The sequence below is a fragment of the Pithys albifrons genome, chromosome 2, assembly GCF_047495875.1.
Source record: "Pithys albifrons albifrons isolate INPA30051 chromosome 2, PitAlb_v1, whole genome shotgun sequence".
Classification (NCBI taxonomy): domain Eukaryota; kingdom Metazoa; phylum Chordata; class Aves; order Passeriformes; family Thamnophilidae; genus Pithys; species Pithys albifrons.
Genome location: NC_092459.1, coordinates 44,455,037 through 44,476,871, shown reverse-complemented (window position 1 = coordinate 44,476,871; position 21,835 = coordinate 44,455,037). Strand labels below are relative to the sequence as shown.

The 21,835-nt window shown below is 43.1% G+C and overlaps 1 protein-coding gene across 2 annotated transcripts in view; it reads right to left on the bottom strand.

Moving 5' to 3' along the window:
• Nucleotides 1-3,225: 3,225 nt before the first annotated feature.
• SOBP (sine oculis binding protein homolog) overlaps nt 3,226-21,835 on the bottom strand; it is a 113,404-nt gene continuing 94,794 nt past the window's right edge. For both annotated transcript variants that reach the window (XM_071548853.1, XM_071548854.1), the window contains 2 exons: nt 18,545-20,499; nt 3,226-3,314 (listed from right to left, as the gene is read on the bottom strand). In XM_071548853.1, the coding sequence (XP_071404954.1) occupies nt 18,547-20,499 (1,953 nt within the window). In that variant the 3' untranslated portion in view covers nt 3,226-3,314; nt 18,545-18,546. The remainder of the gene's footprint in view (nt 3,315-18,544; nt 20,500-21,835) is intronic.

Sequence of the window (21,835 nt, the reverse complement as noted above, 5' to 3'; positions counted from 1 at the left end):
TTGATAGCAATTTCTCCAGGAAAGAGCTTGGCTTGACTATTAGCTCTTAGTGAGTAATAAATAATGTCAGCAGTGAGCGAACACTGTTCTGCACATGTTTGCTGGGTTCCTGTTAATTGCAAAGGACCTTTACATCCTTTGTGTAATTCCATTCATTTTGTTGGCATCATACAAAGGATGGATTTGGCCTCAAAAATAAAGCAGGTTTCTCTTGCATAATGTATCATACCATTTGGTCTAAATTTTCCTCAAGGTTTATGTGTACTTGGATATTTCTCCCCATATATGCAGCTGGAGATATTTTTCAAATAGCAAACAATGAACTGATTCAGCTGTCCAAAGCAGTTGTTCACGTTCTGAATTTTTGGGTACGTTGTTAAGAATTTTAAGGCAGACAAATTTTTGGGAAAGGTAAGGTAAGTGATCATTGGAAATGTGTTAAGTCAGCTCCAGCCTAGATTGCTTTCTCTGTCTCTGCTGTCCTGAATGATTTTTGACAAGCTGATTCCATTTCTGGGGAAAAAAAAAACCAGTTCACCAGAGAGAAAGATTTCTCTAAAGAGTCTGTTGTTTTTCAGAAGAGTGCAAATGTGTGCTAACAATTCTGGACCATTGACAAAAGCAAAATCAATACACACGGCCTTCGTTTTACAGCCAAGTTCAGATGAATAAATAGAGATGCAGCAAGCTGTTTACTAGGGAGACAAGCTTTACTCTACATGCCCTTCCAAGCAGGCATGCTTAGGCTGTTGTTGTTTGCCTTACATGGCTGGTTAATGAAACCGTCAAATAGTTCCAGAGCTCACTAGACATTTCCAACCCCTCCATCAGCAGCGCTGGCTGTGCTGGCCAAGAGCTGGGAAGCAAATACTATTGTGTGAGATAGCGGGTGTACAGGTCTGGGGGCATCTGGGAGGAGTTTTGTGCTTTGAAGAATCTTTGATTTCAGCAGGAGTTCATACAAAGAAAAGCCCCATCCTCACAAAAGGCAGGCAGAACATGCGCTGTACACTGCCACAGGTGCAGCATGAGCAAACTGGACTTGCACAGATCCCCTCAAAATGAATGAAACTGAAGCCAGTGCACCCATCCAAGGCTCTTCTCCCAGATCAGGACCTAACTCTGCACTCTGCTAAGTGCAGGGGGTTTTCTCCCCATGTCTTAAACACTGCAGAAACTGAGAATTGTCAAGGGAGGCATGAAGATGGAAAGGACATAGATACAGTTTTCAAGAACTGTTAAACATATTTTTCTGAGACTTCAGACAGAGGGGTGTTTTTGTCTGCAACCAGGCAGATAAAGGAATGAATAACCGCATGCACAAAAAGGAAAAAAAAAAAAACAACAGCACATTTAAGTGCATTTTTTTTCTTGGAGATTTATTTTGTTTTAATAAATCTGACACCAGTCAGGGAGAGAGAAAAGTGTTGCAAGCCCAAAAGGAAAGCAGAGCACACTGAGGGTGCTTCAGATTCTTGCTCTCTTGAAGATGTTTCATCAGGATGTCTTTGAGCTCTCTCCCTAGACTCAGGAGTTGCTGGATTCCCCCCTCCCCTCCCTTTTTTTTTGTTGGTTTTTTTTTTTTGTTGTTGTTTGTTTTGTTGTTTTTTTTAAAAAGCGAGCTTACTCGCCCGGTGTGATTTCCAAGCTTTCACAGCTCTAATAAATAAGGAGCACCTGTAAAACAGTAGCTTGACTTAAGTGAAACTGTACAAAGGAAAATATAGAAATACAGTATATACATAGTGCTCATAGTGCACCATCACTACAAGGCTCTGGTTCAACTGACTGTGCTGCCCTGCTCCCAACACATCTGACACAGACACTGCTCCTGCAAACTGCTCCTCACTTCCCTGCAGCAGCCTTATAGAAAAGGTGTACTCTGAACACTCAAGAGTGAACAATTGCTTTATTCGAGTTAGTAAACAGTTACACTGAATCACAAGGTGATCTGAAATTTTTTTTAATTTTTTTTCTCTTTTTTGATTTTTTTTGTAGGGTTTTTATGTTTGTTTGTTTTGTTTTTTTGTTTTTTTTTTTACTTTTTTGGGCTTTTTTTTTTATTTGTCAGAATGGGATACTCCATGACTCTCTTACCAATTCAGTGCCAGTATAACATGCTCTAGTGTACTTTTGGACTCTTGGCTACAACTGTACAAGTGCACACAAGTAAATTCTACCCTGTTATCCTCCACCCACTGATTGAGGATCAAATTGCACATTTCTCTTAACCATGACAGGAGAAAGCAAACAGTGAAACAGAATCATGGGGGATCTTTCTCACTTTACCCTTGTTTTCATTGGTTTGTCCATACCATTCTAATTATCATGAAAGGGCTATGCATATGGAGAGATTGTCTCACTGCCTTCCTGGATCACTGAAAACCATCAGGGTTGAAATTTCATCCAAGTCTTTCGTGACGCCCAGCAAATATTCCCCTCAGATTATTTTACACCTTGAGGGAATTTTGGTCTTTAGTTCAACACTCTTGCTCTGTTCCCAAATGGGGTGCTATTTAGGGGAATTTAAAGAGAAAGCTGAGAAGAATAAACATTTACTGAGTTCTCTTGGCATTCAGTCTCTGAAAAACCACAGTATAAACTATTCATGCTGCTTCTTACATCTGTCAAATCAAAAATTAAAAGCCATAAAAGTGTAACACTGAAAATATGGCATTAGAAAGGATAAAGGTGGCCTTTGTAAAAATAACAAGGAAAGTATATTAGCCAATAAAATATTCTAACTCTTCATTTAAAAGTGCATCATGGGTAGGACAGAGATGACTCTGAAGTGTTGCTACTCCAGTATTACCCCTTTCCCCCATCAAAACTTGAATAGGTCCAAAACCATACAATGCAAATCACGATTCTTAGTGTAGCAGCAAAACCACAGCAGTTTTTCAAAGGAAAACAAAATTAAAAAACAAAAATCCATATCATTGTTCAGTCTCAAATATCTGAACTTCGAAGTCAGTGAGGAAAAAGTACCTATGTTGGTCCATGTGGTTTTTGAAACCCGGGTGAAAAATCCCTCCCAGCAAGAAACCAAGAGGAAAAAGTGTTCCAAGAGGAGGAGAGGGGTGGTCGCAGGAATGCTGAGCACACTGTGTGGGTCCATGATGTGCTGTCTTCTGGGTCAAAGGCACCCGTGGGACCGAGGCTTCCTCGGAGGGGCTTCATGACAGGAAGCTGCTTTCTTTGCTGGACTCTTAGCCAGAGGGGGTGGTGAGCGCACCAGCTGGTGTCATTCGGTGGAGTGACATGGTTTGCTCTGCTCCCTTTCTCCATGCAAGGTACCCTGTCAGCAAGCACTCCTGCAAAGCAGACAAGCAGAAGGGGTCAAGATGAGCGGCAGGAGATTCATTGTAGGCAGGCTGGGCATTGCCTGGGCTCACATCCCACAGTCTCACACTAGACAGGCAGCAAGGCTGAGGCAGAAGCCCACCATTTCAGCCTCAGCTGCCCTTCGTGCCACAGGCACCATTGGGGCATGCAGCCTCCAAGTTTCTGGAGAGGAAGAAGGAGAAATTCCCATGATAAAAAGATGGAAACCAATACAATCATAGTTCATTCTCTGGGTTTAATAGACTGCTTTTCATCTTACAAGAATGATATTTTGCAGTTATACAGTACCTGTCACCCCTTGATCTCAGCGTGTTTTACAGAGCTGTGGCGTACTGTTCTCTTCACAGCAAAGACAGGAAAGTGGAGTCAGAGAAGGGGAAGCAATTGAATGAGGATGTCCCAGCACCTGGGATGGGGATAGGACAGGAAACACCCCATGTGCCAGGGCTCCCCAGAGACACCCCACTGCACAGGTTGGTGTGTGGCTCCACAGGGCTGATTGGTCTCATGAGAAAACTGGGATAGTACTGGAGACACCTCCATTGTCATGTAAAGACTGATCTCCCACTAAAAGAGCTAAATCTGTAGGTAATATCTGTACTATGCGTGTCAGCTGAAGATGCCCCTCTTGGCCCTTCCTCACGGAGGTCTTTTCCAACCCAATCGATTCTATGATTCTATGATTCAAATCCATAGTCATATAAAGGAGATGTGTATGCTCAGCACAGCAAAACAAGCTGCAATGAGTGAGGTCAGGCTGAAGTTCCCCACAACTTCCTCAGTCTTCCCTTGGGATGGTCAGCAACCAGTCTTGGACCACCACAACAGCTACAGCACCAGGGAGTCACAACCAGCAGAGTATGGTGACTGACACTGCCTAGTATGACCAACAAAATTAGAATAAAGGCATTTTAGAACCCAAAGCAAAGCTAGGCATTTAATCTCACTGGGGTAAATGACTGTCAAGATCTAGTATTTTCAGTGTTGAACATGTATATTTCCTTGGACCACATATGAGATGAGAGCAAAACACTCCAGATCCTGCTAGAGGAGATTACAGAATTATGAAAAGAATTTAACCTTTCAGTTGTTCCCTTTTTGTATCCTGGTCCTCATTTCCAGGTCCATTTATCTCCTGTTATTTGACCAGATGTTCTAACTGCTTTTGTTTTCTTTTCTCATTTTTTTAGGGCACAAAATGGATTATTTCCATAGGACTGATTCAGACAAACCTCTTCTGAAACTCACCAGTGCTTTGGCTGGGTGAAAAATGCCGAAGAAAACACAGCTTTAATGATCTGAGGCCTTCAGAAAGCTGCAAGATATCTCCCATAAAATAAGGTGAGCTTTGCCAGTGGTGAAGGCCAGGGTCACAAAAGTCTTTGGAATCACATTCTTGAAAACCCAAATAATCTCATCAGTTTGATGCAAAACATCCTGGTGGTTATAAACTCCTGATGCCTTAGTTTATCTAGGGGCTACTGGGACATACACCATTGCCTTGTGTGCTTCTGCTTCCCTCGTCAGTTGACCACGTAGGCCACCTAGGAGAGAGACTGTCCCTTCTCCCGGCACAGTGAGCTTTGGTCTGTGTCTCCCTTGATGGAGTCTGCTGTCCTCTACAGATTTGGACTGAAACTCTGAAGTACTTATCGGCCTTAATTTTAGTGCTGGGACACATTTTGCTTCTCAGCCTGCTCCATGATCTCCTCTTCACACTGGCTATTCTGCAATCCCTCTCAACACTGTGCTTGTATCCCATTGCCAGACCACTACCCTTCTCAAAGCAGAGTGGAAGGCACATTGAATATGTTAACCAGCATAAACTGCCAGGGCTTAGAGACCACTATATCTACGTTAAAAAGTAACATTTGGACTTTCAGGCAATGTGCCCAGCAAGATGCACCTCTTTATGTGTACAGAGAGCTGTGGACAAGAACTAGATTGAGAACTGGGATGTATCCACCTGCTAAGTACTCCCCATAAAGTACACAACTGCTTTCTGTCACTTCTTTGGCTTGCAGTCTTGCTGTAACAAGGGAAGCAGAGAAAATAAAACTTGTAATGTCTGTATAAAGCCTCACTCTGCACTTCAGGTATTTTGCCTGCTCCCCTCTTTCCATACATTGACAGAAACAAATTTCCATCCCTCACTAACCAGTCTCAAATGGCATAACATAGCACAGACCAGTAAGTTATTTGTGAGGGAGGGCATAAAGAAGTCCAGTGGCTCTTGATGCTTTCTGCCCAGAGCAGTCATTTAGCTGTTGTGTAAGTTCTGTCTCTTTTCCTACTGCAGATGGACTCAGTGTAACTGAGTGTGCAGACTGGTGAGAAGGACCTTCCCTGGTGACTGGCTCAGTATGGCAGTAATTACATTTGATAAATGCATCTTTGTAGCAATCAAGTGACAGAATAAAAATCCATATCAGGCATAGCATGCAAAGTTCTAGAATGAAATGAGAACACACTAGTCATCACTGTTTCAGAGTTTGATGTCATGCCTTGTGCCAACACTAGCGTGAATGACCAGCACAATAAAGTCAGCTATTTATATCTCCCCAAAGAAAACAAATTAGCTTTCAGGAGAGCAACATATGGTCTTCACCCCAGCTGAACCTGCCTTCAACACACATCCAATACTGCTGATCAGATAGAAAAATTGCATCAGCCACAAAAGAAGATTTTTGATAAGGATAAAGCCACAGAGTTCAGCTTATGTGAGCTACGTTGAGGTGAGTACACTGGGTTTTGCTTGCTTTCCAAAGCCAAGAAGGTCTGGGCTGATCCTGGGTTGAAAGACCACAGAGAAGTCAGAGGAATGCTGTAGTTCCAACCCAGGAGACAGCATGAAAAAAATTATAAAAAGAGAACAAGCAGGAAGGCTCATTTCTGGCCTGCTGTTAGTGCAGGGAGAAAAGGAGAATACTCGACTGGATGATGACCCAGCTCAAGCAGCTGACTTGAAGGTTCATCTGTGAGGGCTCAGGTAGCGATGCAGTGCTTCCCTGCTACAGGTGAGATCTGCACTCATGCCCTCTTGGACTGAGCAGCTGGCAACTGTGACACAGGCTGCACCCACACAGAGCTTCCCTTTTCCTTGATGCCTTGACACATGAGGGTTTAAAACACTGCTCAGAGCAACACAGAATAAGAGCATGGCAGGTCAGTTTGGCAGTTAAGGCAAAGCCTTCCCACAAGCATCCCGGCTCCCTTTCTACAGCTAGACAGCTCTTTCCAGGTGATGCTGCAGACCTACAGCCCTTTGTCCTGTGTAGCCCCTGGAACTGCTGTGGTGGAATGCTTGGTCCTGCTCGGTAGAACCAAGTGCTAGAAGTGCTCCTTGCTTCACTCCCCCTCCATACTGAGGAGCTGGGTGGCTCAGCTGCAGGGGCATGTCCTTCTCCTGCTCCCTCACACCCAAGCAGTGATCTCTGTGTGTCTGCTCGTAACACTGGCCCATAAGCCAAGCATGGCAGCATGCTCCTGCTGGCAGTGACGTTTGCCAGAAATAGCTGCTTTTATACAGTGTCTTCCCCAGTCATGTTCTGCCCCCTCAGGGGACCCATGTCATTGACACGGCTTTGGACGCATGCACACACCCAGACACACACACACACACAGTTTTTTCCATGGTTGCTTCCCTCGCATTCTATGCTCCATTGAACATTTCTGTCTCCAGATTCACATCGTATTGTTCAGAGAAAATTAGAGACTGGGTGGGAAAGGCTGAGGCAACCATTGATGTGGACTGGCATAGCAGAGTTTCCATAACAGCACAGCACTTAATTCACCCAGACAATGAATGCTGATGTGCTAAAAGAGGCCTAATTCATCTGGGATATGCATGGCTCTAGAGTAAAGGCGTGCAATTACTTTCTCAGGGAAACTGTTCTGAAGATAAACCACAAGAGTGCAGCTAAAGTCAGCATGGGAGCAAGCTCAGCCCTGGAAACACTCTGGAATCATCTGTTACTTGTAATAGTTCAGTACTATTTATTTATTTATTTGATGTGATTCACGTATTTTCATTAAAACCTTCCTCTTTGAATACTCTGTGATGTATCTTTCTATGAGCTAACTGAAGGGACGCCACATTACAAAAGTAAGGGGAGACCTTTACCACAAATGAGAAAACAAACAGTGTCTTAAACACCAACTCTTGACTTCAAAGGTGATGATTTCTTTCTGCTCTGAACTTGTAAGCTTTGGGTCAGCTATGAAATTCAGGCTCTGCCCTCTACTGAAACATGAGATGTAATCTGAGCAGACATTGTGACTTAAAGGAATGCATCGGGGAAGAGCCTTGAGATTTGCCCTCCTTTTATGCCTGTGCAGAAGTGGTAAGGACACCCCCAGCTCTATGACTGAATTGTTGCAGGGATGCACTAGAGCCCATGTCTGCAATTGTATGCAGCTGCCTTGTAGTCAGGGAAGGACCTTGAGGGAAAAAGATAAACTGGAATGCAAAAGGTGTGTTGTATGCTGACTCCTGCTTCACTGTATCAATTTCTAGAAAAGCTTTTCAGGAAATGTCACCAGTTTACATCTGCATTCCATTCCTTGCTGGTACATTTAGTACTGTCTTTCACTGAACTTATTCAATGCATGTTAAATTGAACCCTAAAACTAGCTCGTGATGTCAGGAACAATGATTTATGTCACCATGACCATGTTACATAGCAAGAAAATGGTGGAAATACAGTTCCAGGTTCTCCTTCATGCTCCTGCATGGCCCAAGCTAAAGCTTCTCTTAAAAAGATGGACGAAAGGAATCATGACTCTGTAAGAGACCCTGAGAGTCACCAAAGAGACATGTGGTCCATGCTCCTGGATTTACCAGACAGCCAGTTCACTTAAAAAACCAAGATAGAAATGAAGCTTTCCCTGCCTCTTTCAAAAGTGGTGACCAACAGTCAAACTCCAGGTATTTAACAGCAGAGTTTGTTCTTGAGTGCTTTGTTCCAGCCCCAGGCTCTATGGTAGGGATATAGCATAAGACAAGGGGAAAAGGAGTCTCTTTCCTCCATTATACATTTCCATAAAGACAAAATAGGAGTACAGTCTTGGCCTTGGAAACACACAGCTCTTCTTCATAACCAGTGGAAATAGAATTCCCTATATTCAGCAGAGACCGGCCATATACCTGAGGAGAATGGCCTGGGCTGCTGTAAATCCTCCCTGTACCAGAAAGCAGCAACACAGCTTCACTACAGCACATGCTCTGCACAGACCCAGGGCACATGGCACCTCCTCCTGGCTTCAGATTTGGATTCTCCTGTGCAAAACAGCTGCTACAGGAAGCTCATGCCACACAGCATTCTAAATTTCCACTTCCTCATGTTCCCATCACTCTCAAGCTTTTTGGGAAAGCAGCTCAACACTGAATCACAGTGCTTTTTCCTTTTCCCTCCTTGTGTTACAGGCAGGGCAGAGGTAAGGGCTCAGGAATTTTAATGGGAGGAGACCAGTGTCTTCATTGTCCTTCACACACCCAGGAGTGCTCCAGAGCAAGCACTGTGTTCAGTGCTCTGAAACAAATCTGGTAAGAGTCTCTATACCTACCAACTCTGGAGAAAGGCAGAGGAGACCAGTCCTGGTAGGCCAAACTGAGCATTTGGGCTGTTACCCAAATTCCAGCATTGGTGTTGCTGTCTGGTTCCCCTGCTGTTACTATCATTCTTTCCCCATCTATACCACTTTCTACTTTTCAGATTACCAATTTCCTGAAAGCTTCTCTAAATATTTTCTTCATATAATTTTTCACAATTTCAAAGAAGTTTTGCATGGTTTAATCTTTCATAGAACACTTGCTCAGCAAGCTAATGAAACTCTTCTTCACTTTGAATATGAACTAAAGGCAAAACCAGTGTCAACCAGACCCTCTTATCCAGTCTCATGGCAACATCTCTCTCCTGGCTTTTACTGACAAGAGGTCTCCAGTTTATGTTTTGGTGCGTTTCAAGATATCTACATAGATCAAGCAAAGAGGAAAATTCCTTCATGGTTCTGGACTTCTGATCTTTACATTAGAAGTGCACCCTTTAGCAGACCACAGAGCCTGCCAGGGCCAGTCCTGATTTACACTGGGATAACTGGGTATATCTCCACAACAAGAAGGCAGCCCATGGCCCTCCAGTTAGTGCAGCACCAGTGCATTTGGCAGCCCTGTAAATACTTTGTTTTGACCCACTGATGTGCAGATGTGGCAGAATATATGTATGATTTTCTGCTGAAAAAGCAAGCCAAATTTTCAACAACTTCTCCCATTATAAACTTGGATAAAGCTGAAACTTTGCAAGGATCTTTTAGCAAAAAAACCACCCAAAACCAAACCAAATAAAATAAAAAAACCCAAACAAGCAAACAAAGCCCTCCAAAACAAACAAAAACAAAACAAAAAAATGAATAAAAACCCTAACCCCAAAACACAAAAGCTGAAACAGAAGGCATACCAAATCCGTACAGTTTCTACTCTCCGTTCCTAAAAACGGGCAACCACTGTGATGTGATAACCCTTCTTTAAGCCTCTGATTTTGTTTGAATCAGAATAGAAACTTCAGCTTGAATTTCAACAGCCTCCTGTGGGCCCAAACCACTATGCTTTTGGCTATTCTAGGGCGCTTCTCAATTTTCTTATTCACAATGATCTCTCCAGCAAAAGTGGTTAAATAGCTGGAAAAAGGCTGATTACCTGTTGGTATTGGTATGTAGGATGGTGGGTGTGGGTGTCTTGCTGAGCCACACCCATAGCTCCCTGTAAGAGTCCTCCCTTTCACCTGGGTTACACTTGGGCCTGGCTTTTTAACCTAAAATGCTATTGTGGACCACAGAGTTGTAACAGTTACCACAACAATAGTAACAATTCTTGGGGTTTTTTTCTCTTTTTTCTTTTTTTTTTCAGAATCATCATTTGCAGATTTCAACATCCCGTATCAGGAAGCAATCAATATTTTCCCATTTTCCTATTAACAACCCCTCCATCAATAACCATCCAGGACTGAATGCATAGCACCATCTCCATGGGGTTTCTTCCTGGTTTTCATAGCCCCATTCTGGTTCTTTTCAAGTCTGATCAAGAGCAGATGCAGACTCATCCAAAGGCAAGGAGGCATGCTTAGGTGGCCAAAATGTAATGTAAATTATACTGTGGGGAAAGAAGGAAGGAAACCCTCCCCCGGAACACATAGGGAGCAAGTGGGTGAGACCTGGCACAGACCTAAGTGCATCACTGGGCACCTTAGGGAATCTCTCTTATGCCCAGCACTCCTTGATACTGAAAGACCTGCATTGGATCCAACTGTTGCTTTAGATTTTCTCTATTTCCACGTCCAGAGAACAGGATCAGTATATTCTACCACCAAGACAACCATTGCAGCAATAATTGGTAAGTTGCTTCAAATAAAACTGAATTGGTGTTTTAACTGATCTTTGAAATTTAGGGTCAGAATCCAGATTTTCAAAGTATCTTTTCTTTTCTCATAATGTTCAAGCTTCTCTCTGTTGGAAAGGGTTTTTTTCCTCCTCCTTTTGGATACGCAACTTAGAAGTGCTAGAAAAAGCGGTCATGAAACCTTACAAATATTTGGAGCATAAGCAGGCAACACAAAGTTTTACATTTAACCACATGGGCTCCAAATAGCTGAAAATTGCACTAACCATAGGTTTCAATATCAGTTGCCTGATGATGGGATGCAGATCTTTCCAGAGAGGTCAGAACTCCATAGTTACTTCACTCAACACTACACAATCCCTAGACTCCCTATTTTTTTTTTTTAATCTGTGCCACCATAGAAAATGATTACTTTACACAACATGAAAGTCCAAAACTGGAAGATGGGGTGCAGCAAAGAGTACAGATCTCCTCTCAGCAAATGTAGTTCAGCTTCTCTGCCTGTAGAAAATTTTTTACTGAAGGTTGGCTTGAATTTAAGGCAGCAATGTTTCAGAAACACTTGGAAAAGCAAGCCAGCTGCAGGGCGGATATCATTACAAATTGAGACACATGTTGTACAGGAATACCATTCTTTCCAAATACCAAAGTTGTGTCTGGGGAAGTAAAGCCATGCAATGGAGTTGGAGGCAGGATCTCAGTCTGTAATGTGCCGGGGGCCTTCAACTTGCATTAAGTGCACCGAGGGCTGAGCGCACACAGTACAAAACAGGATCAAGCCCAGGTATTTAATCAGCTTTAATTTTCATGGTAGAAGCAAACATTAAATAGTTGAGGGTTCTGCAAAATGTTAGAGGTTACTTTGATTCACGGCTCTCACAAGGCAATCACACACTTCCAAACACAACCTCTGGTCCTGGGAGTGCAATGCAGCCCATTATCAAAATAATGTAAATAAGGTCATGATTTGTAAGTCTCAGTCATGAGGCCTTGGCTGATGGAAGCACTCAGGCACATGCTTAACTTGCTTGTTTTACTCTATGAGACCTAAAAATAGGCAGGAGAGACTCTGCAGGTAATCTGGAAACAAAAATTGCTCCAGAAAGGCTTGCTTGCCATCATCTGATTTCCTCCTGACTTCTTGCTCAAAGTACCTTGTTTCTGCTTTGCTTCAATCTTCCACAGTTTCTTTTTAAAAATAATTTAATTTTATCTTAAAATCTATGGCTCATTGCTCGAGTCTGTCCAACTTTTTTACAACCACAGTCCTCAAAAGTGTTTTGCTCCTTTCTCTCCCACTTTCAGGTATTGCTCATAGTACTGAGAAATAGTTTATAAACTTCTCACAGTTGTTCAGAACTCACTGCTCTGCTCTGAAGCTGGCCATGATGTTTCAGGGTCAAGTTGTAAGGTGCTTAGCTCCTTATCAGATTTCAGTGGCAGTCAGACACATTCTGTCCATCATCTTGGCCTGTGCATGTAAAAGCAATTGTTGTCTAGAGGATGTTTTTACAAGGGTGCCTGTCTGTTTTACTATGGGCTTTGTTGTCAGGGACTCTGTAATAAATTATGAGCTGTGCTTTCTTTCCCCCCTATAAACTTTCCCTGGGCCACTGACTTCAGTAGCTCAATGGCACAAGAACAGGCTGATTGGGAACTAGAGTCTCCCCATATAGCTGTTTCACACTTAACACTTTTGAATACAGCCAAAGCTGCTTTGAACCAACTTAAATAACAGGAGCATTAGACTTTATATGTATGAAAGTGCCTGATCAGTCTTTAAAGCTTGGCAAAGCATTATGAGTAACTCATTCTTTCAAATGAATGTGGGTTGCACCAGCTTAGGGAATGGCATGGATTAAATGCTTAGTTCAATATAAAATAATCTTAATTTCATGAGACAATTAAAAATAATAACAGAAAGTAAGCACCAAAATTATCTCTGAAGTCAGGGATCTTAGGTCCTGGGAGCTGCCAGGTAGGCTACAGTTTGTAGGAGTCACAGGTTCTGCAGATTTCTGTGGATCTGTCAATCAAACTATGGCCTTTTTTTCTGTCTGAGTTCTGGCCATGTGTTTCCTTTGCCAATAGCCCTAGATGCTCATTACCTTTACAAATCAGACCAGGTATAGTTATTTTCCAAACTGGGGTCAAGAATCAGATTTCATATTTGAAACACATGCCCTAGGAGGTTTTATAGAAAAGCAGGAGGAGCCCATCAGAAATCAGCACTTGCTCCTTTGATTCAAAGAGTGTGCAGTGATCTGTGGCAGCCTACCACGAGCCTGCTATTTACTGCCACTGAGACGGAAGTTAGCACTCCCACACCCCGGCAGCAAGATGTGGGAGCTGAAAGCTACACTGGAAGTATGTCATTTTATACTTCACCATTTTGAAAATTCTTCTTTTTTCTTTTTCTTTTTTTTTTCCCCTGTGAAATTCTTTTTCTGATTTAATTTATCTGAGAAGGTACACAGAAAATTTTGAAATGTAAGATCACACAGATAGAGTCAGGCAACTCTCAAGGGCAAAGCTTCAGTGCCCATAAAATATGTTTAAGGCTTTGTGGTGTTAGCAGTCTCTCCTCTATCCCCTTGGGATAAATGGAAAATTTCGGTAGACTCAGAAGGAGCCAGGTGAAGGAAAACTTCTGAAGCAGAAGAGTAGATGTTAAGTGTATGAATCCAATTACTCTGCTGATTTAGATTAGTTTAGCATCAGTGGAACTAGATCCAGTTAAAACTACCTAAAGCTCTGGCCCATAATATTGTGTCAATAAAGACGACTAGTACAGAAATGTGTTTAAATATAGAAAATCTGCTTTTAAGTATACCTTTAAGGTCAAATTCTGTCCTGACTATAGCAAGCAGGGCAGTGTAAGATGTTGGTAGATGGATGCTACAGTGACAGAGTAAAAGAGATAAAGTCTCTTAGGGCAGAAAAAAGAGATTAATAGCTATGCCTCTTGCCGCAAGAATCCTGACCAGAGCAGGAAATCTTATGCTGGACCATTATGGGCAGAGGAGCTCACGGTGGGCTATATATTTACTTCTGCTCTGAACTGGAGCAGTTCTGCATGCTGCATATTTTTATGACTATAATGCATGGACCAGACAGATGAAGGTTTGGCCTATAACTTGGTGCTGACCCCAGCACATACAGGTTGGATCTGTAGGTGGCCACTACATCCATTACTTTTGGAAGAAATTCTGCTGACACAAGCAGAAAATTTCCTTCATTTTCTTACCCCTTTGTCCCCAACACAGGATTAGTCAACACACACACACACACACACACACACACACACACACACACACACACACAGAGAGAGAGAGAAGCCAGTTGTGAATTTAGCATATGCCACTTAATTTTCTAATTTAGTTTATCATAACTATCATGTTAAATCCAAGCAGACATCAATGTTTTCATTTATTTGTTTAGGAAACCTTCACATCAAAGCTGCGGGGTTAAAACTGATCCCGCCAGGACATAAAGCATGTAGGCAGACAACACTAACACTGATAATTTTAGAAACTCACATGGCTCAAACTTGAAAAAATAACACTCAACAGAATATCCTTCCTAGCTTCATTCCTTTATGACAGTACGACTTTGGCACCGAGACATCTTTTGCTAGTTCTTCAAATTGCATCAAGCTAGAACAGCTTGACAGTCCACATCCTGATGGAAAGACTAAACTTTAACATCAAGGATTATGTTGCTGATTAGCACTTCCAATAATCAAGTAATTGGTACATTAAATAATCCAGAGTTTGGCGACTTGCTCGAAAAGGTCACGCTTGCTTTGATTCCTTTTCAGAGAGTCCATGTTGCTATTATATGAATTCAATCTGTCAGTCCAGAATTCTAGCGTAAAAATATTTGGCAAATTTCCTTCTTGTCATACAATTTAATGGGAAATAAAAACTAGGAAAAGTTGCACATTGGGGCAATTATGTTCTGATTTTCCCATTAGGGTTGGTGAGAAGCTAGTGAGAAAAAAAACAATTTGCTGGACTATTTTTCTCGCAGGTTAATGTTGCCAGTGCAACCAGTACAAGCCTCCAAGGGTCCAAGTCAACACAATTATTAATGCAGATTCTACCCTTCTTGCATTTTAATATAATTTCTACAAGGTTGGGAGTCTCTCTTGAAGAATCCTCCCCGCATCTGGATGGCCAAGGAGCAGGGTTTTACCTCCACACTTCCCTAGGCCTGGGCAGGAGCAACTAACCCATGGACACAGCAGAGGTCAGGGCTGCAGTGCAAGAGGCTGCACCAATGTGCTGTTCCCCCTGCTTGCCTCCTCTGTATAGACACGGATGGGTTCGGAGCCTTGTTCAGTTTTCACAGCCAGGGAGGGTGGAAATCTAAGCAGATCCATTGCTCCCCTAGACTGGCTATGACCAGCAATAGTGAAAGGAGGGCTCTGCATGAAACCACAGAGTCCTCACCTCAAATCAGTCATCAGAGCTGCGTAAATCACCTGTGCATGTCTTGAGAGGCTCAAAACTGACCTACATTTCACTGTGGTACCCACTGGAATGAGATGGTTACCACGCTGTTTATTTCTCAGAGTATTTGGAGTATCCTCTTTCCCTTGAAGCACATAAGAACCTGGTCTCACATCTCTTCAGCACAGAGGCTACTTCTCTTTTTCTGGGCGAAGGAGGTGGCGAACACAAACTAACTAATAAATGTCACCATGCCATGCTATGCTATTGCACAAACCTCAGAGGCATGGCAGACGCTTAGGCTGGGCTTTTTAATTTTCATTGTCTACAGGGACATCTATGTCTGTGCCAGTCACCCTAAGTTTCCTTCACAGAAGGAAGAAATAGCCACTCCCAAGGCACAATTCATTTGAGCTGTCTCAGTTGTCGCCTTTAGGATGAGCTCAGCTGTCTCTTGAAGTGCCTGCTTCTCTAGGCTGATTTTAAAGAGAGTTTGCCAATAAGTTCACCTGTGTCTTTGTTCCAGATGTCTATACTGGGTCAGATCAAACTTGTCTGGCAACGTAAAAACTTTCCTGTAAGACAACCCTCGCACTGAGACAAAGGAATATGTAAAACTCTCGGTGAATGGGGAAATGGTTATTACTGAGGATAACTACAGTGGCAGCTATTGACATCTGTAGAACAAAGAGCTGATGACAGCATCAGTGATAAAGCATCCTTCTTGTCTTTCCAATACAGCTTGTTCAGTTTGCCCACTTTCTCTGTCAAATACTATCCATGAAGTGATGTCATGTATAATCACATCACCAAAATACAGGCAAAAATACATAACTCAGTGAAGTCAGAACTCTCCCTGAGGTTTTAATCTATGGCTCTGAATGGCACTAAACTCCTCTTGGGATTGGGACCTCGTAGAAGTGGCATTGCTGCAGTACAGATGGTCTAGCAAGAAAAAATAGATGCTAAGAACTGGCCTGTCTTTGACTACAGTGTAAGCAGACAAATGTGCAAGTATCCTATCACTGGCTTGAAACAAACAGGTATGAGGAGCTTGAACAAGATGGGAAAGGAAGGATTAATCATGGCTCTCCTAAAATTAAATAAAAAAAGATACAGCCCAACAGTGGCCTTCACACTACATCAAGTCACTACCCTTAGATAGAAGCACGCATTCATTTATGAAGAGAATCTTTCCAGCTCCAAGGGTAACAGTGGGGTTTGCAATAAAGATCTGACTGCTGAGAGACATTTAGTCCATCCATACCTCAGCCCCACTAGTAGGACCTAGGAATGTGTAAAGATTTTAAATATTCATTAGACTTCTGAGTTATTGTATATATTGGCTATTAGGCCAAGAATGTTATAGTTGTCCCCTGTTCTTACTAATGCATCTTTTAAATGTGTCAGCACATGCTGAGAGCAAAGACTAATAGTTGTGTTCCACCGAAGAAAGTAAATAAATACTGTTTGTGATGAAGGGAAGTAATGTTTCTGGGACTGCAACCAGCACAGGGAAAGTGGTTTTAGCAAATAAAAAGGGAGTCCTGACTATACTATATATCTTAGGTGGTGCAATTAGCTTGCACTGATGGAGCAGGGAGACATTGCAATGGCCCAGATTCCATTGCATGCTGCTGTTGTCTATGGCTGTAGGTGCCAAACACCTCTGCAGTCAGTATTTGTGCTACCAGGAACAGGGATTTAGTGGAGGCTACAGAATATTTCATGGATTGTAATGAAATCTGGCATGTCACCAAGCCACATCCGGCAAGCCATCAGTATTTTACTGCTGAACAGATTTCTTGCAATACCCACCATTTCCTCTTTTTCTGAAAGAAGCTCTCCAAGCTTGCAAATCTAAACAAATGCAATTGCATTGGTTTTGTCAAAAGAATGTATTAAATGCAGGTAGCTCTGTGTGCAGCTGCAGCGTGAGCTGCAGGTTGAGCTCTGGTGGTCAGGAGCCCCAGCCCCAGCCCGATCTGCAGGCATGTGCTGTGAACTGCCAGCCCTTTGTAAAACAAAGGGCACAGGGACCTGAGGCCCATCCAGGGGATCACACACTCAGAGACACCACAAGGTCCGCCGACCCACACACTTTGCCACATTTAGACTGCAAGCCCAGGGGTTCCTTTGCTCTGGGTCCCTCCTTGAATGCACCCAGGTTGAGCTGTTATTTTATTATTTAGGAATTGCACCATGATTAAATTATTTTAAAAATCTCTATGTCTGAGGCTGCTACAGAAAATCCAGGTTTGAGCCGGCAAGGAAATCTGGTCTGACTGTGAGTGTGGGGTGTGTAGCTGTGAAGGATCCTCAGTCCCAGCTCAGATGGTGTCAGGGTGACTGACAGAGTGGCTCCTGGATAGTCAGACAGGGAAGATTTCTTTAAAGTTTTGTTGTTCACAGCTTTGAAGCATCAGACATATATTAAACTAAGGGTTTTACAAAGTTGTGATTTTATCAGAGGGATTCAGTAGGCTGAGAATCGGGAATGAAGGATGAGGGGTTTCTGCATCTGGACCATTGTCCTTGGACAAGCCACAGTTGTTGTTGGGGTTACCCATATCTCTGCCTTGCTTTGCAGACCCACGAGGAACCACACACATATATCAACCATAGGGCTGGGGGAAATCTCAGCTGCTTTTCTAAGATGGGAGACTTGCACCCAAGGCAGATACCTCAGAAAAGGGAGTAAAGCCCCATAGCAGAGGTTTTGGTGCAATAAGATACAGTGGACACGTCCCAAACAGCAGGTAGTCCCTAAGCACCAATACATGAGAAAGAAAAGCTCAGGGAGAGGGGGTTGATTGCTGTTTGGAGAGAACAGCCCAGTGGAAAGCCAAGGTGCAGTCTGGAGGCAGACCAAAGTAAGATGGTTGGAGATGACCATTTGCGAAGTCCATTGGATCTCAGCTAGCAGGAAGCAGCTGGGTCATCCTGCTCTGTGCTGTGCTGCAGGGCAATTTCAATCGTCACCATGAAGGCTTGAGTTGCTGTGTAACTCAGCTGGAATAAGTAAGCAGATTAATGGCCCAGACCTAAACCATATTCTAGGCAGAAAACCACTGACTTTGACATACACAACACAATAACTTCACAGCCAGCACCATCATGAAATGTTCTGTGAGCAAAAGTGTAATGAGGCTGCTGATGGATGGAGTACTGACAAGTACAGATGCAACACAACAAAGAACAATATTAAAACACAAATCCAAATAGTTTTCTGAAAGTGCTGATAAATTGGAATTTGTATCTTTTTGTTTCATAATAGCCACACCCACACGAGTGTGACCTCACACCTGAAAATAATTCTATTCACACAGAAGGCAGTAGTGATTACACAAACCTTTACTTATTCTGATTTCGAATTCGGAGACACCTCCTTTTCAATGGTGGCTCCAGATCCTCTGGCCCTGTGCTGAGTATTGGCGTTGAGATAATGCACGGCGCAATAGCAGTCTTTTCTGCTGGTTTTGGCACAGGCTGGATAACACAACCTGTCTTGGGCAGCATCCGCAAAGCATATGCATGGTCCTCGTCCGCTGGATTGTTAAGGTTTGGGTCCTGTTTGTCTCCCCCGGCAAGGGGCTCCTCCCCAGTCTTCTTGCCAGCATCTCCCTCGAGGTGGCAATTTGATGCACAGTTGTTCTCCTTAACAGACTCCAGCTCGCTCACTGCCAGTTCCTCTGGAGGCTGGGGCTTTTTTGGCTCCTGGGGCGGCTCTGGGTTCTTGGAACCCTCTGTGCTCTTTGTGCCATTCACAATGACGTTGCACACTGCTGCACCAGCTTCCAGTCCCGGCGTGCCAGAGGCCAATGGGACGGGACAGCAGTGAGCTCCATCACTGCACGGTAATGTTTTTGATTCAACTGGGCTGCAGTTGTCCCTGCAGTCACTGCAGTTCCTTTTGTCTGAGCTACCAAAAGCCAAATTTACAACACTATTAGGTTCACGTTCAACTTTCACTTGGGTGTGTAATGCCCTGTGGATAACATTGTGCAGCCTAGACCGGTGGCCTACTGTTAGGTCTATCACACCATCCTGTGGACTCTGTAGCACACTTGGGAAACCAAACTTACTGTTCACTGGACTACTAGGTCTGACAGTCAAGTCAACAACTTCATTTTTACTGTGCTCCTGAAGCACTTGAGCTTGATTAAGGGACTGGCCTGAGCAGCTCGGCGATGAGTCAGAGGATTTAGACGATCCTTGCTTTGACTCTCGAGGGGATGAAGAGCTATTAGTTGGCTTTGCCCCAGGCGTCTCACTGGAGGTACTCGGAATGAAGCTTTCACCGTTGCTAGAGAAGCCATTGGGGGGTTTGGAGTCATTGATGTGAGGGATGGGGATGGGAATGGGGATGGGAACGGGCAAAGGGACAATGACAGGATATGGCACTAGTAGAGTCGGAGGTGGCACCAGTGGGGCAAGGGATGGCAACCCAAAGTTCATCATCTGTGGCATAGGCATAGGACCATTTGGCATCATGCTGACAGGGGGAAAGGGAAGACTGGGCAAAGGAGCTCCAGGAGGGGGAGGTGGCAACAAGCCAGGAGGATTCCCAGGCATGGTAGGTGTTGTGGGAGGATGGATATGGGGGGAAAGCATTGGTCTGTGCATGGGGCTAGAGGTGGGACCCATATTTCTGGGACCACCTGGTGGGGGACCAATTCCAGGAATCATTGGATTTGACAGAGGGCTGTTAGGATTTGAGGCATGGTGAGGTGGCCCACGAATAAATGGTGGACGGATTTGCTGCATAATTTGCTGTTCCATGAATATAGGCAGAGGAACTGGCCCACGGTTTGTCATCACCATTGGAGGACTGCGAGGTGGGACACCAATTGGAGGCACAATGCTAGCAGGTGGCTGGACAGAAACTGGTGGAATATTTGGATTCTCACTGATGGGAATAGGTTTGGGAACTGGTGTGGGGATTTTAGTGACAGAGCAGTTGGCAGTGTCAGACGGAGAGGCAGTGGTAGACGCTGATGGTCCAGGACCTTGAATTTGGCCAGCTGCAGACGCTGGGGATGGGGCTTTTCTCCGAGCATCTGCTAGCGGTATATTCCAAGAATCTGGAGTCAGCAGCTGCACCCCAGTGCCTTCGGCTTTATTTTCAACTGGAGGATGTAATGTACTGCACAGTCCAGCTGGAAGATTGGCCTGTGTCTCTTTGTAGAAAATGTCCATTTTGTACTGATTGAGACATTTTGCACTGCAGAACTGAAGCCTTCTCTCCCCGTCCCCAAAATCCAGATACTCTTTTGTGTGTCTTATGTGCTTACACCAGTCACATACCTACAACACAGTAATAAAATCAAATCAGGTAAGAAAAGCAATCTTCTCTTCATAGCATTATTTTAAAAGTAATTTTCAGTTGCTAAATACATTATTTTCTAACATGAAAAAAAGGTTACATTTGTGAAAACTGCACTTTGTTTATTCTCCAGCATATAGGTGAATTAAATGCCACTCCTTTTTCTGACTTCTGTGATCTCAGTTCGACCTTATACAATACATTATTACCTCACAGAGAAGAATCCTCAGTTGGTATAAACTGTTATAACATGCATATGTAAGTATGCAAAATCTGTATGAGTATGGCTGTGATTACTCCTCAGTGGTAAACTATGCGTGCCTGTGCCATCTGAGATGCTATATTATACAAGGAGTGTGATAGCTGAAAAAGGACTCAGAAAATTGCTGGAAATGAATGCAACCATTTCTGCTAAACTGCAACACATAGTAACATTTAGTATTCTATTAAGGGTATCAAATAATAAATTGGAAAGAGTGTGATATTTCGAAACAGCATCATGAAGAGAAAAGCATCATTCATTATGTCCCTTTCGTTCCAAGGAGAAACTTGGAAAAAGTCAGGATATTTGTGTAAGGTTCAAATAGTCCCAATTTGTGATGTTTCAGCAAGCTGGAATTATTTTCTGAGCTGTTTGCCCACTCTTGTGTACGAGTCACTTTGAGTAAAACTTCTTGGCAAGGAAGGCCCTGTTTAGCAACTTTTCAAATACTGCAGCAAAAAGTTTGCATTGCAGGCTCATTTTTGTTTTGTTTTTCTGTTTTTCGTTAATCCTTTACTGTGCTACTATTGGTGTGGTGGAGACATAGCCAATTTTTTTTAAAAACAAGGCTGCAGAACTAATTAAGCTGTGAAAGGTTTTCCCAGTTGTAAACCACTAGACACCAAAGTTCAAAAAATAGTCTTTCTAGGCTTCAGAATCCATTACTTTAGAGAAATTATTGTGATTTCATTAACACATTAATTTTGCAACACCAACAGCTCTCACAGATGGTGAAGACATGATCTACAATTCAAATATGACTCTTGTTTGCACAAATGCCTTTCCTTCATATGGCATTTTAAACAAGAATTAATATGAGTAATCTTGCCATAGCTATAAACAGATAAACAGATGTCAGATTTTTCCATGCCTCACTTTTTTGACAGAATTTTACACACACAACCCCCCCCCATCTTTGGCATTTACATTTGTTCTCAAAATACTCCACTGACAGAGACTTTTGGTGCTTTCATCAGCATGTTCAGCCTATGGCCATGTCAGAATACATCCTGGTATTGTTTGTTCTGCCTTTTCCAAATAGCTCATATTAGCTT